Source organism: Embiotoca jacksoni, unplaced genomic scaffold (assembly GCF_022577435.1).
Source record: "Embiotoca jacksoni isolate LCO1_2020_lvr unplaced genomic scaffold, fEmbJac1.0.p SCAF_8, whole genome shotgun sequence".
NCBI lineage: Eukaryota > Metazoa > Chordata > Actinopteri > Embiotocidae > Embiotoca > Embiotoca jacksoni.
This window is the reverse complement of record NW_027185436.1, coordinates 21,117,524-21,132,106: the sequence shown is the minus strand read 5'-3', so window position 1 is coordinate 21,132,106 and position 14,583 is coordinate 21,117,524. Positions and strand designations below refer to the sequence as shown.

The window sequence follows — 14,583 nt, the reverse complement described above, 5'->3', positions numbered from 1 at the left end:
AAAAAAAAAAAAAACATGTGACTGTGGGAGAGTGTGTGTGGCCAATCCCCTCGCAGTAAACAGGCTGGAGGGCGACGGGTCCTCCCTGATGAGGGATTAGACCGGGCTTTTTAATTACAGTTTCACAGTCCCTGGAGGAAGAGCTCCACACCTCACTCTCCGCTCCTCTGGAAGCCCACAGCAACAGCAGCTGACTGCGCTTACATCTCCAATATAAGCTTCTCTTTGCGGGTATCTCTCAAAATGCGAAAGCAAAAAGGAAGAGCTTCCACCCCCACTATCCCTTCTTACTCTTAAGATGCTGGAGAATTTGATTTCAAAAGGAAACCTGCTGTGGATTCTGGTGGAAATTCTCCTCCGCGCACCGACAGTGATGAATTCAGACTTTGAAGTGAAGCGCAGACTTTCTTCCAAAACAACGTGAACAGGTGCACAGTTGACACCATCTGGTTGCAGATGACTCATGTCAATTGAAAAGATTTTTCAGTATTTGGCGTTTTCCAAAAAAGGGTAGCAAATCATTTTGTAGTATCACATGTAATAAAAAAATAACCATGTTAAAGCTCCAGTGCAGGGTTTTCACATACAAATTAACCTTTGTTACATTCAAGCCCTTAAAAAAACAAGTTCCCACACTGCTGATGAAAACTGCCACGCCCTGATACCTAAATATCTTTTTATTTCACAGTATACGGAGATTTAAAATCTGGTGTCTGGTGAGACATTCCTGTGCTGGCCGGATATGTGGGCATAAATATTAAATCATGCAGTTCTTTTAGACTTTCCAAATGTCCAAATTCCGTGGAGGTTGTGATGCCATTTATTACATTGATCTACCATTTATCTACAATTCACCCACTGTTATTATTTCAACAGTAGCGGCGGCGTAGGCTATGACGTTAACACATGTTGAGAGTGGGAGGGGGAGAAAGTCGTTCCACACTAACGGTTTAAAGAGGCTAAAACAAGCCTCAATAAGTAACACTTTTAAAGTCTCTGAAATGATCATTTCTCTGCTTTATAGAGAGCCCTCGGGATTGAATTACTGGTTTATATTTACCAATTAAAGACACTTTCATATCGTATGATGTCACGTAGTGGTGCTGTGAGAATTTATAAGGGAAAAAGAGAGAGAAAAGAAAACATGCAAAAGAAACTATTACAGAAGATGGATTAACCCAATAGGTGGAAGCAGCAAGCAGTAGCTTCAGAACAAAGTATTTCAGAGTATAGAGAAGTCCTATTAAGCTTGTGATGATGCAGATTGTGTGGCACACTGCTGCTGCTAAAGCCTGTATGGGCACACACAAAATGGCGGCGTGGTGGGGAGAAGCCAGACTGGTATAAAAGTGCACTCACCTTCAAGTTAGTTGACATATCCTTACAGAGAAACAACAGAACACAGTAGAGGGCAAATCAACAAAGGAGCTTTTAAGAAGCACAAAAACTGGGGGGACACCAGGGGAGTTGGCTCATAATAAAAAAAAATGATCAAATAAATAAAGCTGTGAGAGGGATATGAAACCACTCTGGGCTGTAGGATTATGGGATTTAGAGTTCTTAAGGATGGAAGTCTCAGAGTGGAGGTACAGTAGTATGCCGTTTGGTAGCAGTAATCCAAAAACATAATTTGAAGTCATTGAAACGGATCAAAGGGACATGGTGGGCTTTTGCCTGTTATGAGTTCATTGGGATCTCGGTACCACAACAATGCAACTCTTTTCAGGTGTGATAGTAGGTACCAGGTTCAAAATGATCTCTATAACATGCAGAATATCTGCAGGGCAAGGCACATTTTCTGTCGCATTTTTAGCAGATAGCATTGTCCAACATCCGCATAATAAGAAAATAGTTTATCAGCACTTTAAAAAATGTCAGACAATGTATGTATCGCTTTTTTTTTTTTTTTTCCTAGTATTCAATTATCACATCTCCGTGACATATTTGCGCTGACACTGAGCTGAGTGCACCTCTGCGTCTTACCTTGGTTTCTGTGCGCCGCGTGGTGCCATCATCGGAGGTGACCACCGAGACGTGGGAGGTGGGGGTGCCGGGGTCCTCCTCTATGGTGACCGTCTCCTCCACCACCTCCTGCGGCTCCTGCATCATGGCCAGGGACGTGGCGTTACTGGGGCTCTGCTCCTGCACGGAAAGAAAGGGGGGGGGGGGACACGCACACAAGAATTGAAGTGATCAGGAGCTATTAAACAGATTCTCATAATCAATCATTAAACAGCGAGGAGAAAAACTGAACAACATCCCGATGATGGTTTCCAGTTGACAGACAACGAGATGAAATTTTAATTGGGCCACTGCAGCAACAAATTGATATTAGAATCCAGCAGAGAAAAGTAGGGCATAAATAAGAACTCTGCAAATGAAGGGTATTAAATGTAACGCCACCTGCAATTTGCAATGCAACACTCGAGCATCAAGTGGCTGGAAAGTGTGAAACACATGAATAATAATGTGGAGCAAATAACGGCTGAGACGAGGACACGAATAAAAAGGATTTATGAGGGGAAAAAAATAGGCAAACATGGTGCACAATGAAAAACACTGCCAAAGTAATTATGATTCCAACATGATGTGAAGGGTAAAAAAATGATGTGCAATAATCAGAAAATACATTAACATTGTGCATTATTGAATTCTCATCCATGACAACAATAATCCTCTTTTTGTCAAATATAGTCAATATAGTTAAATATAGCCAAATTTTCAGACGGACAAAAGCACTAATGGTAGTCCTGGTGGAGGACCTGTGAGAGCTGGAGATGCTCATTATCACAGAGTTCTGAAAAAACCTCAGATCAAGTTCAATCACAACACTTGCCAATGTTTATCTCCATTGATTACTACATGAATCACCGCTACAATATCTGCACTGCAAGTAAAATAAACAGCATTATTAATAAGACTTCCACAGGAAAGTATTTGAAACAGCTCTGTGAATAATGCATCTATAAACCCACACGTGCATGAGAATGCTTAGAAAGTATACAAGAAGAAAGCTCTACTAATTTGTGTTTGGTCCAGACGCTCCATGATTCATGGCCAAACACTGCAGTGCAGGGTAGCTAACACCTCCTCACCTCCTGAGACTTCAAATTGAGTTAAAGCTCCTTTCAAGGCAAGCAGAAGCCTGGAGGACTATTTTTGATTCATATTTCATTGGGAGTCCATGGATTTGAAAAAAAAAAAAAAAAGTATCCATGGGCTATGGATGAAAGTGAGTATAGAGCCCCCCCTACCCCCCACCGACCCTGCGTGAAAAAACAGGAGAAAAACGTGCTTCCTGCTGCGTTTCCCGTCGATGGAAAAAAAAAAACTATGTGAAGTCAGTGGTCGGAGGTGCGACGCCCTGGCGTGCCCCGCCGCTGCACAAGAGTGTGACAAAATTACAGCTCTCCTGATGGAGAGGGGGGGTGGGGTGGGGGGCAGGTCGGGGGAGAGGGATTTTGAGGCAATCACTGATAACCAAAACAGCACGGAGCCAAAAGAGGGAGAGAGGAAATCGAAAGTAATGGAGAGGGGAAGAGTTGGAGTGGGACACTGTAGTGGAAACCAGAGTTTTTCTTGTTACGGGGGCAAAGAGGAAGCAGGGGTTTGTATACTTTTAGTCCAGAGAGCCGTAAATGATCTGAAGGATTTTTTTTTTTTCAGGGTGTTTGACACGCCCTTTTTTGATTGTGTACACTTCCTGTCCAGACAAAAGGTATTTTTATTTGCAAAATATGATCAAACTTTCCTAATAATGCAATTCTTTTAAAGCATTTTTACTCTTATTAGTCTTGATAATTACTTAAAGAGCAATACAAAAATAAATAAATACATCCCCACCGGTGTTCCCCCTTCATCGTAACTTATTGGCAAATCCACCTTTCTTACAACGATGGTGAAGCAAAACGACTGAACCGAGCGAACCTTTTTTTGTCCGACCAATTACACCGGGCTGGATGGAGAGATGGCGTGATGGCCAACGAGGGAGGAGAAGGGAAAAGTTTCTGTGTTTTGTCGAAAACACTACGAGTGACGCCTCGTGGAGGAAGACTTGTTTGTTTTCTCCACGTCTCTGAAGACACTAACAAGTGAACAGTTCTCCATTGATTGGCCAACTTCTCTCAGGCTTCAAAGCCCCACACAGCCCTCATTGATCTCCGAGTCCTTCCTGCTGATCAGTAAAATGTTTGCACTTTCTGATGTTGAAGATCTTTTCCCACTAATCCCACCGCCCTCCTGCCTCCGTGTCCCTGCTGGGAAAAGAAGACCGTGGCTTTATTTTTGGGGTGGATGCATCACCTCCTTCAGCAGCACAATGAAAATGCTAAAGTTTATTTATTTATCTGCTCCGGTCTGTCCAGTAATTTAGTCCATTGGCACTCTGTACTGAGCAGAGTTAGGTCATTACACTCGGAGAGAAGTTCCCCAGCCCCATTATAAGGGTTAATGACTGCAAAGACTATCTGCTGCATAGAGAGACACATTTATTTACACAAAAGAAATTTGTTACTAGTGACCTCAGGCTAAACAGCACAGCTCGGCTGGAAAAAGGAAAGGTCAGCGCTGATTAGTTGACTCCAATCAACGTCCTTGTTCTGTTCAATTATAAATTCGAATTACTTTCCTGACTCGGTGCCCGGTGCTGAAAACAACAATGGATAAGACCTTTTTTGAAGAGTTTGTGCACTATCCATTTAAAAGGCACAATATTCCAATACTTCCAATATTGAGTCAAGTGAATTAAAGATCAATTTCCCCCTAAAAAGAAAAGAATCCTTGTTCAGACACAGAAATTCAAGGTCCATCAGAATATACACCAACTTTCCAGGTCCCTTGTCACTCATTGGCTTCAGGTCATGACAGAAAAATACTCTTTGATGTTGTATTTCTAATTCTATGTACTAACACTCATTATTTTTAAGTGCATGAGTGCGTTCAAACTTTGAAGTACAGAAACATGCAGTGCGCTACGAGTACCGGGATGAAGCACCCAAAAGTGTTTATGTTGCACTTCTGCTGCTGGACTGAAGTGTGTTTATTGAGTGTTTAACAGAGGGCACGAAAACACATTCATTTCTAGATAAAATAATTAAAGCTGCAGATATTTTGCCGGATGATGTGTTCAAATGTTACGGCTATTTCCGGTAAGTGCAGTGTGCGATTGAAGACAACACTACTCCTGCACTTACACAAATAAGAGTCCTAACATGTAAGAGCACTCTTTGTTAGTGTACTCAGAGAAGTGTGTCATTTAGGACACAGCAGATATCAAAACTCCACAAAGAAAATACTCAATACTATTAAAGTAAGACATTAGACATTCAGTTCAGATAATTATGTCATGCAATGTCTGTGGCTGTAGAGACGGACCCGGTTGTCAGGAGAAAGAGACCGTGTGTAAACTGCATTCATCTCTATGCTGATGTGGCCAAATGAACTGCCTTGCTGTGCTTCTCGGCCCTTTGAAGGCTCGTTGCATGAACCCAGCGGAGGCGCCGTCGAAGCAGGAATATGTGATAAAGCGGCACCACCCGACACTTGTTTAAAATCCATAGTGCTTGGCAAAGCGTTGGACAGAGAGGAAGTGAGGGATCCTTGGAGGCTCGCTGACAAACTGGCTTCTTGATCCCGGCTCTCTGGCTCTCGTCTCTACGTACACTAAGTGAGTGAGCGGAGCTGAACTCGACATTACAGGCCCTAAATAAATGATTAAAAGCCGTCTGGCTGTGGACTAGCATGGCTTCTCGTTGGTCCCGCGGGGGGGGGGGGGCAGGCTGATTCTGAGTCAAGGAGACTCAGGAAAGCGTACCCTTTAGTCAAGGGCGGGACAAGTGGAGCACAGTGAGTTAATGGCTGATCTCTGAGAGAGGAACGATAAAGTGGCAGAAGGGTACCAGGGAGAGTGTGATATGGGAAGGGGGGGGGGGGGGAAGTTTGAGCACACGCAGATCATGTGGAAATGGTTTGTTCAGGTTGCGGAAAGTTGGGACTGGTAAAAAAAAGAAAAAAAAAAAGAAGCTAAAAACGACCCAACTACCCTGCATGGACACGTTTCCCTGCAGCAACTACGACTGTATTGGACAGTATGCCACGAAAACACGACAGTGTGCGTCAGCAGGAGTCAAAACCTGAGTAAGGAAGATAAAAAACATATGAAGTACCTCGTAAAGAAGACAAGACTTTTATCGAGTGCGGAAAGCCCCTCTGTTAAGGATTGGCTTCATCCAGAGAAACAAAAACAACAACAATAACAAAGCGGCAACAATGTTCGTCTCCTTTTGCCTTAAAAGCTGGACCCCACTTCTGAGGGGGGAGAAAAGAGCTTGTGAGAGCTTTGCCAGTTGAATCGCTTCTGTTCAGCCAGCAGTAGCAAAAAAGAGGCTGAAGCGTCAAACAGACAGGGATTTGGCTCAGGAGGTCTGAGGATTTGTACAACCTGCACTATATTCAGCCCGGAGTGGCTGAATCTGACCGGCAGAGGAAGAGGGCCGACTGCTAGGATCACGAAACATCACCTTTTTCTGAGCAGTGCCAGCACCGAGAACACTATTACACAGGGTGACCTGCGTCTTCCACCGAAGACGAGCCCGTCACATCACGTGTGCGCCGCCATTTTTGTTCCGTCCTCTGCACGGCATTTTGTTTTATCTTACTTCAATGATTTGGTCGTGTTCCTCTGATTTCTGTGCTTCTTTCGTCGGTAAACGATGTGAAACGGCTTCTTTTTTTTGGTGTTTGTTGTTGTCATTTCCTACTTTGTGCTGCAGCCTGCAGACGACGTTAATACAGCCTGCTGCGTTTGAGTCGTTAAAAACACGAATCCTCCTGTTTATTGTGTAACTATTTCACACAGCGTGTTTGCACATGGCTGTTTTATTTTGAAAACTTCCTGCTCTGCTCAGCTTCTCTGAGCGGCTTCCGTCAAAAATAGACTCGCTGCTTATCTTTAGCGGAGCAGCGCCGGCGACCTGCTTCTGGAAACTTGCGGAAAATAGCCGTAACTCCTGCAAGGACGAGGCTCGGAGTGTGTTTACTAAAAAGAAAAACGTACATCTACTTTTACAAACAAAGAAAATGAGACATTTCTTACTTTAAAGCGTTGTGTAATCAGGCAGAGAACGAGCCTTAAGAGCTCGTGCTCTTCTGTTACTCAACAACGTCCACAATGATCAATGTCTCCAAAAAAAAATAAAATAACAATAACCTTGACAAGAGCCCTTGAGCAATCTCCTGTGGAGTATATTTCATTACAATAGATCATGCAGGGACTCACGGCTCCTTAAAAGCAACTAATCTCGGCCGTAATGGATCGCTGGGCTGAAAAAGAAAAGGAGGAGGAGGACTAGGAATACAAAGGCGGGAGATTAAGAGATACGGCGGTGTCAATTAGCGGCGGCCTGCTATCTGCCATCAATCCACAACCATTCATCATCTGTGTTCAATAAGCTGCTCAGTGTTGTCTGAGGACGGCGAGATAGAGTAAAATGAGGGAGTGCGTGCAGATAAGGCGCTTTTTCCTTCCCACAGGACCGAATCACAACAAGAAAACTTCGGTCGCAGTTTAGAGAACGAGTCATGCTACGACAGTAGGAGTCCGAGGTGGACAGTAAAAATAGTGCATACGTTTCGTTGATGTTGTAGTGACAGGACTGAAAATAGGAACGTTACTGGAAAGAGAAAGTCCTTTTCCAGCACGAGTTCCAATGTGACACCTGATTTTCGATATAAATAACAAAACAGTAGGTTTTATTGACACCTAAACTTCGAGAATGTTTAATTAAACCCAACAGCGCACTTAAGACTGCCAGTGCTCTGCTTGCTGTTTGTCGGCCATGCCTGTCTCCTGCCAGCTCCACCTCACACCCCGGCATCCACCTGGACGAGTCTGAGGTCCCCTTGAGCGGTTGTTTTTAATTCCCTGCTAAGTTGAGACATCAGATATCAGCATTGGTCATATTAAGATAATAATCTGAACTAAAATACAGTCTGAAAGCGACATAATGTTACTATTTACAACAGGAACTATTTGATGAAAAAAAAAAAAGAATAAAACAGCGTCTGCAACTATCAAAAAGTCAGACTTTACAGTAATAATTTTACAGCCGAATCACCTTATGAATAAAAAGAGCCATTTATTGGCAGTGAATATCGAAAACTATAAATAAAAACGACATTTCTGTTGGCGTTTCAGGCTTGTAAACAAAAATGGCTCAGAGAAGATTTGAAGATGAGTTCCACTACTGCAATAACAGTTCCTCAATGATTCAAATAAACAATGCACTACAGTGGTGCTAAATTCCACTCGTGTGCCATTATATCAGAGATGAAGGAGAGGGCACAATGAGATGACATCATAAAAGAGCACCTTCCAACTTCCAACCGGGGAAAATGACTCCGAAATAGTAATACAAATATGACAATCTGTTAGTTTAATCCACCTGTTTCCACAATGGCGAATGGAAATGAATCTAATGATGATGAAAAATGACGGCGGCCCGCTCAAATAATCACGATCAGACGATTACGTAATAATTTTGACAGGCTTTGAAATAATCCAGGCCACCATCTAGACTGTAAACATCAGCTTTTAGAAGTTTAATATTCATTTTAGCTTACAATTTTTAGTCTACTGGAGGAGTCAAAAGGGACACTGAGCGTTCAATAGCCAATCGTCTTCAATAAATGATTCCTGTGAACAGTGCCATGTGTATCCTGATGCCAATTACAGCAGGTACACATGAGGGACCGGTTTCCCACTCACTCCCACACCGGAGCGGAAATTAGATCTGCATGTCTCAGTCAGAACGCGGTGGGAGGGAGGCGGTGGTGCTTTCGGTCTGAGACAACAGACCCTGTCAGATCACCACCTGGTCATGCATACTGGTGGGATCAGAGTCACCTTCCTTCCCGATGCACGCGCACACACACACACACACACACACACACACACACACACACACACATACACACACACACACACACACACACACATCCATCTTACCCTGACCCCTGCGCAGTGACTAACAGGATTTCACTCCAGAGACATGCCAGCAATCATTACATGGCTCTTACACAATTAATCCTCTCGCAAAGATCGCCTGGCTAACCTTGGTTCGTCCAATTTCCCATCAGCCCCTTCTGTTTCTACCACCTGCCCTCTCGGCGGCTCTACGTGGCGAAGGAAATCACATGATAAAAAGCTAAAAAAAAAAAAAGAGAGAATGAGAGAGAAAAGAGAGGGAGCATGTGAGAGTGTAGGGAGGGTGGGGGAAGCAATGGTGACTGTGTGATCCAAACATCCAGTCAAAAATAAGGCTTGTTTGTGGGATGAAGCAGCAGAGGCAGAAGGGAAGTCAAGTAGAGGAAGGAAAACTGAAGAGGCTGACAATGTATGGCAAAGGCCCAAAACAGCATGCTCTCCCAGGGTAAAAACAAACAAACAAACAAGGAGAAGGGGGTCAGTCAGGCACATCCAAGGCCAGTTACGAGCAGGGCAGAGGTCCCGACACGCTGAGAGTCTGACTGACCTGGGGTTAGAGTGTTTGCTGCTTATCTTTGTGTGTGCATGGTTCAGTTTAAAAAAAAAAAAAAACAGTTTAAGCAAACACAATAAATAAAGGGGGAGGGCCAAAAGTCCCGATGCAGCAGCTGGGAATGATGGGACCTTAATCTCTTCTTCTCTGGTGACTGATCCTGGGCCAAATCTCTTCCGCTCTCATCTCTTTCACGCTTGGTCTCCTGGTTTCAGACGCCTTCCCATCATTTCCCACCCCGTGCCTACCTCTTCCCAGAAGCTCCCCCGTCTACCTCCCCTCCGTCCATGTGCCCTTTTGTTGCTTTGCACCAGCGCCTAGATACGGGACAAAACTTCGCCAGACTTGCTTGACAGACTCAGACTCGATCGCTTCCCAAAAGAGCAATCATATTTTCCCACTCGGAACAAACTATCTGGTGGCAGATTGAAACCCCGGCTCGACCCCCGGACAACATCCAACGCCACCTTAATCTCTGGAAAGGCTGATATTCCTCTGCAAATTGTCCAGGAGATGTTTTGAAACCTCCGATAATGTCTCACACATGCCATCAATTATACACCGTTTACACACACGGAGTCGCATACCACATGTGTTACCCCTCATAATTCACCGCCCCGGAGTCAGATTAGGAGTCAGGCATCCAGAAAGTCACACTAAACGGGGAACTCGTGGCAGCGACTCGAGCAGCGGGAGGACAGAGAAAGCTGAGCTGATTTTCAGTAAGAATAGACAAAGAAAGGGAGGACGATAACAAATAGAAAACAAAAAGGAGGAGAAACCGCTCGGAGCCCGAAGTGAGGACTAAAACAATGAGCGTTGGAGAGGGGTCAGCGCTCGCAGTCAGGGGTTTGATTGTTTGGACAGCGGGTGCGGCCACGAGAGAGCGTTAGAAAAAGGAAGAATTCGGCACCGCGGCGGCAGATTAGACGAAGCTTGGTGGGCAGGGCGTGGGCTCGCTGTGATGGTGTAACTCTGGCTGTTTGGCTTGTTTGCAGAGCCCCTCCCCTCGGCCTCTGGATCACTGTCAGCAAGCATGAGTGTGTCAGAAGCACTGGTGACCGGAGGCGGGAAAGGGAATGGGCGGGGGGTGGGGGGGTCACAGTGTGCGGAGGAGGCTGAGACGAGCTTTGCCAGAGGCTCAGGTTCATGTGAGGTCTGCCGGAGATTTAGGGAGTTGGAAAGGGGACATATGTTCCACTTCCTTTCAGGCTACCAGTGCAACACTTATCCCCCCCCCCCCCCCCCCCCCCCCCCCCAACACTGTTTCTCCAAAAACTGTCTGCATGTGCAGCCGCAGGGTCTCCCATTTAACGGAAATTTGCCCCCCCCCTCTATTACTGCCTTACTTTCTGTTCTCTTGTGTAGAAAACAGTGAAGCCTGGGGCAGTTACAGCGGAGGACTACTAACAGGCTTAAGCAGGATATTCTCTCACTGTTTTAGGAAAGATACTAAATTTCCTCCAATGGGGCTGTGGTGACGCGGTGTGTGTGTGTGTGTGTGTGTGTGTGTGTGTGTGTGTGTGCGTGTGTGTGTGTGTGCGTGTGCGTGTCGGGGATTCTTTACACCGAGAGGGCAGGAGGTCATCAAAACAGAGCCGTACTTCTTAAAAGTCCAAAAGCAGACCCTACAAAAGCTACGAGGAGAAATATGTGCTTTTACTGACTCACTTCCAAAATTGTCTGAATGTCTGCACTGCGCCTCGGGAGGTAACGGAGGCGTGATTGAAACTTGTGACTTCATTCCCTCTAATGAATTCTCTAGTTAGGACATTTCGGAGCAAATTAAACTACTCCTCATCTTGACAGGAAACTCCGGGAGCCTTTCCGAAAGGAGCCCCGTAACCCCGAGGTACCGGCAGCCGCCGCTCTGAAAAAACCCGCCGATGCACGCAGAGGATAACACCTCGCCGAACTAACGCAGTCCATCACAATAACCGTGACTGCTTTTCAAATATGCACTCGGTCAAACGTGATTAAGCCCCCCCCCCCCCCCCTCCCCGGGGGATATTTTTTTACGACCTCGTGCCAACCGTCTGGTAAAGGATTGGGCTCATTTCGTTGGAAGGAGCGGAGCGTCGAAAGCCGGAGGGGGATGACAAGCCGCGAGAACGGGCCGATGGAGAAACCCCTGCCAATTTACTGCTGACCTTCAACGGGTCAAGCGATAAGGTGAAGACTGTGTCTCATAAAGGAGCCGTTGTGCAGCTGGATAAATCTATCAGGAGGCTTCAGCTACAGCCTCGTAACTTTGTTTATTATTTTCTCTCTGTCAAATGAAAAGAAATGTGATATTACATCGACTCTGCCCTGCTCCGCTCCGAAGGCCGTGTGCAGGGTTTGTTCGTATGCGTGTCTGAGTAGGAGATGTACATACAGGAGCTTCCACCTGGACAGGACACATTATAAGAGACATATTTTCACACCTGATTAACTCCAGGAGCATTCGCCTGTTTAATCTGTTGTGAATTCGTGTTTTACAAGTAATCGCTGCACTTTTCAAGATTACATCGAGTATGTAAACAACCGAGAGCCGCACACTCCTTGAATTCATTTTCTGACGGAAAACCAACAGATATCAATTTACAAGGATTTAATTTATTAGAAAAATGAGAAACTCTGAAACTGAAACCTGAAACTCTACAGGTGGGGAGATGGATGCAACCGATGTTTGGCCTTTTTGTTTGTTGAATGACTAAAACACATAAATCCTTCTCAAAATTGTTACTTCTTCATCAATTAATAGATGTTTTGTCACTAAAATCAGTCTATTCGGGCTACGGTCACAATCTCGATTCAAACCTCGATATGATCTCATTTCTGAATGACAGCGATTCTGCCACATTTTGATGAAAGACATCAGCTGCTTTAAAACAAGGGCTCCAACTTTCTCCTGATTCAGAGCAGCAGTAAGGAAAATAAAGCCAGTAAGAGTGAGTGAGAGACACTCAAGAAAAGACAACGCACAGAAAAAGAGACTGAAGTTGACGTGCCGCACCTTCATCCGGCACCAACACTTTATTTTGTCTTACTGTGTGTCAGGTAAACGAGTGCAATGAACATTTATACAGACAAAAAGAAATTGAGAGAGAATTTCAATTCTAAGCAGGAAAATCGTGTCCCTTGTAGTACCCCGAATCCCGCAGCCCCAGTTTCTACCTCCTCATGTATAAATGTATTAAATGTTAAATGCTGGATGTTAAAAAAAAAAAAAAACTTCCCTCTAGTCGAACGCCGGCTGGAACAGTCGTCCCTGTGAGTGTGAGCCGTGTAGAGCCAGAGCTTACTGTTAAACACAACCACAGACCTGTGGGTCAACCAGAGTACACGGGCACGATGCCCTCCACGTCGCTCCAAAACAAAGGCACGGCTCCCTCTCATCTCGCAGCAGTGGAAGTGAAAATGATCCGGCCTGCGTCTACACAAAGAGCATTTGTCATGACGAGGTTCACAAGAGCGGCGAGGCCACCGATGCATCGTGCTGCTGCCTCTGCGAGAGGTAAACTGGATGTGAACAGGATCTGTGTCAGTTTGCTACAGAAGACATTGTGTTGCAGTTAAGATTTTTAATCAGAGATTAATGGCGCCGCAAAAAAACAACAGCTCATTTACAAGCTAATGGAAAGAAGTCCACCTGATTTCCTCTGAATATTGAGCAGGTGAAAAATGCAGAGACAAGAGACAAGGCTCTAATTCTGCTGCTGCATGTGTGTATATATATATATGTGTGTGTGTGTGTGTGTGTGTGTGTGTGCGTGTGCGTGTGTGTGTGTGTTTCTATGCGTGAGTGAGACTTCGCAAGCAAAAGAGTCTTTTAAGCTCACTTTCAAAGCTGCGAGCTGATCATGAATATTTAAAACAAGGCAGATATCTGAAATATAGTTTTGGTAACGCGCTTTTTTTTTCTTTTTTTTTTTTGCATGCTGAATTAGGAGGGAGTAAATTTCCAGAAAAGAGCCACGGCACAAAAATAAACAGCGTCTTTGAAGCTGTGGCTCATTCACTATGAAGTGTAGCTTTTCATCGCAAACATTTGTTGGATGAATTAAAAATATCAGAAAAACTGCATTTTCAATGATCGGGAAAGCACTCGGAGAGTGTATATTATGAATGCAGAGTAAAGTCTTTTGGCTGGATCCAAACCGACGCCTGCTGCACTGCTGCAGAAGAAGGATGGGCGAGTGAGTGGGTGGGGTTGGAAGTTTCTCTTTCTTTTACTTTGGTGGGAGGGGTAACTTTGAATCTGGCTCTCTAATAGAGTCATTCCTGCGCTCTGAAGAGCTCCCCAAGGTGCTGGATATGAAAAGGCGTCTCTTTCTTCCACTAACGTGTTAGCGCGTTTTTAAATTTTATTTCTGTGCCATGCACTATTCATGCTCTGGGTCTGTGTTGTGTTGCTCTGCAGGTGGTTGGGAGGAAGCAGAGGATGCAGATGAAATATGGATTATCTCCTCTCAGTGTCTGGCTAAGCCCCACTTTGCTGGCACCGCTGCTGCTCAATGTAGCTCCCCTCCCACTCATCCAGCCAGCTGCAGGCCTAGCATCTGGCTGCTAACCCCCCGCCCAGCCTTTAATCAACCGAACACACACACACACACACACACACACACACACACACACAAACATCTCTATCCACCCTCCCCATGATGAAACACCCCCATCCTCCTCCTGTATCATCTGCCTTGGCTCTGTGCAACAGGAAATGCTGACTTCTGAAGATTTAGGTATCCAGTAAACAGGATCTTGACCCAAAATAGCCGTTAGCTGGGAGAGGAGTGATGACAGCCCACAGACTACAAACTGTCCTATTAGGAGATAGGTCAGGGTAGTTTGGATGACAGTTATCAACCCAGTCTGAAAAAGACATGACTCCCTACAGGAAGGAAGTTTCAACCCAACCTTTCAAATTCCTCTGGGACATCAGCCAGAGCTGCTCCTAATCCTGAACCCACACAACCATGCAAAGCCCCTCACTTCGCCTTCGAGAAAATGTTCCCTATCCCTCCCACAGATTTACATTTAAAGGTGACTTAGAGGTGTTACACTT

General features: G+C 45.0%; 1 protein-coding gene across 6 annotated transcripts in view; it reads right to left on the bottom strand.

Annotated features, from left to right (window-relative positions):
* Positions 1–14,583, bottom strand: part of arvcfb (ARVCF delta catenin family member b) — a 219,705-nt gene that overhangs the window by 80,790 nt on the left and 124,332 nt on the right. For 4 of the 6 annotated variants that reach the window (XM_069138258.1, XM_069138257.1, XM_069138262.1 and 1 more), the window contains 2 exons: positions 1,984–2,142; positions 1,360–1,380 (listed from right to left, as the gene is read on the bottom strand). In XM_069138258.1, coding sequence (XP_068994359.1) covers positions 1,360–1,380; positions 1,984–2,142 — 180 coding nt within the window. The remainder of the gene's footprint in view (positions 1–1,359; positions 1,381–1,983; positions 2,143–14,583) is intronic. The other 2 variants (XM_069138260.1, XM_069138263.1) reach the window with 1 other exon arrangement.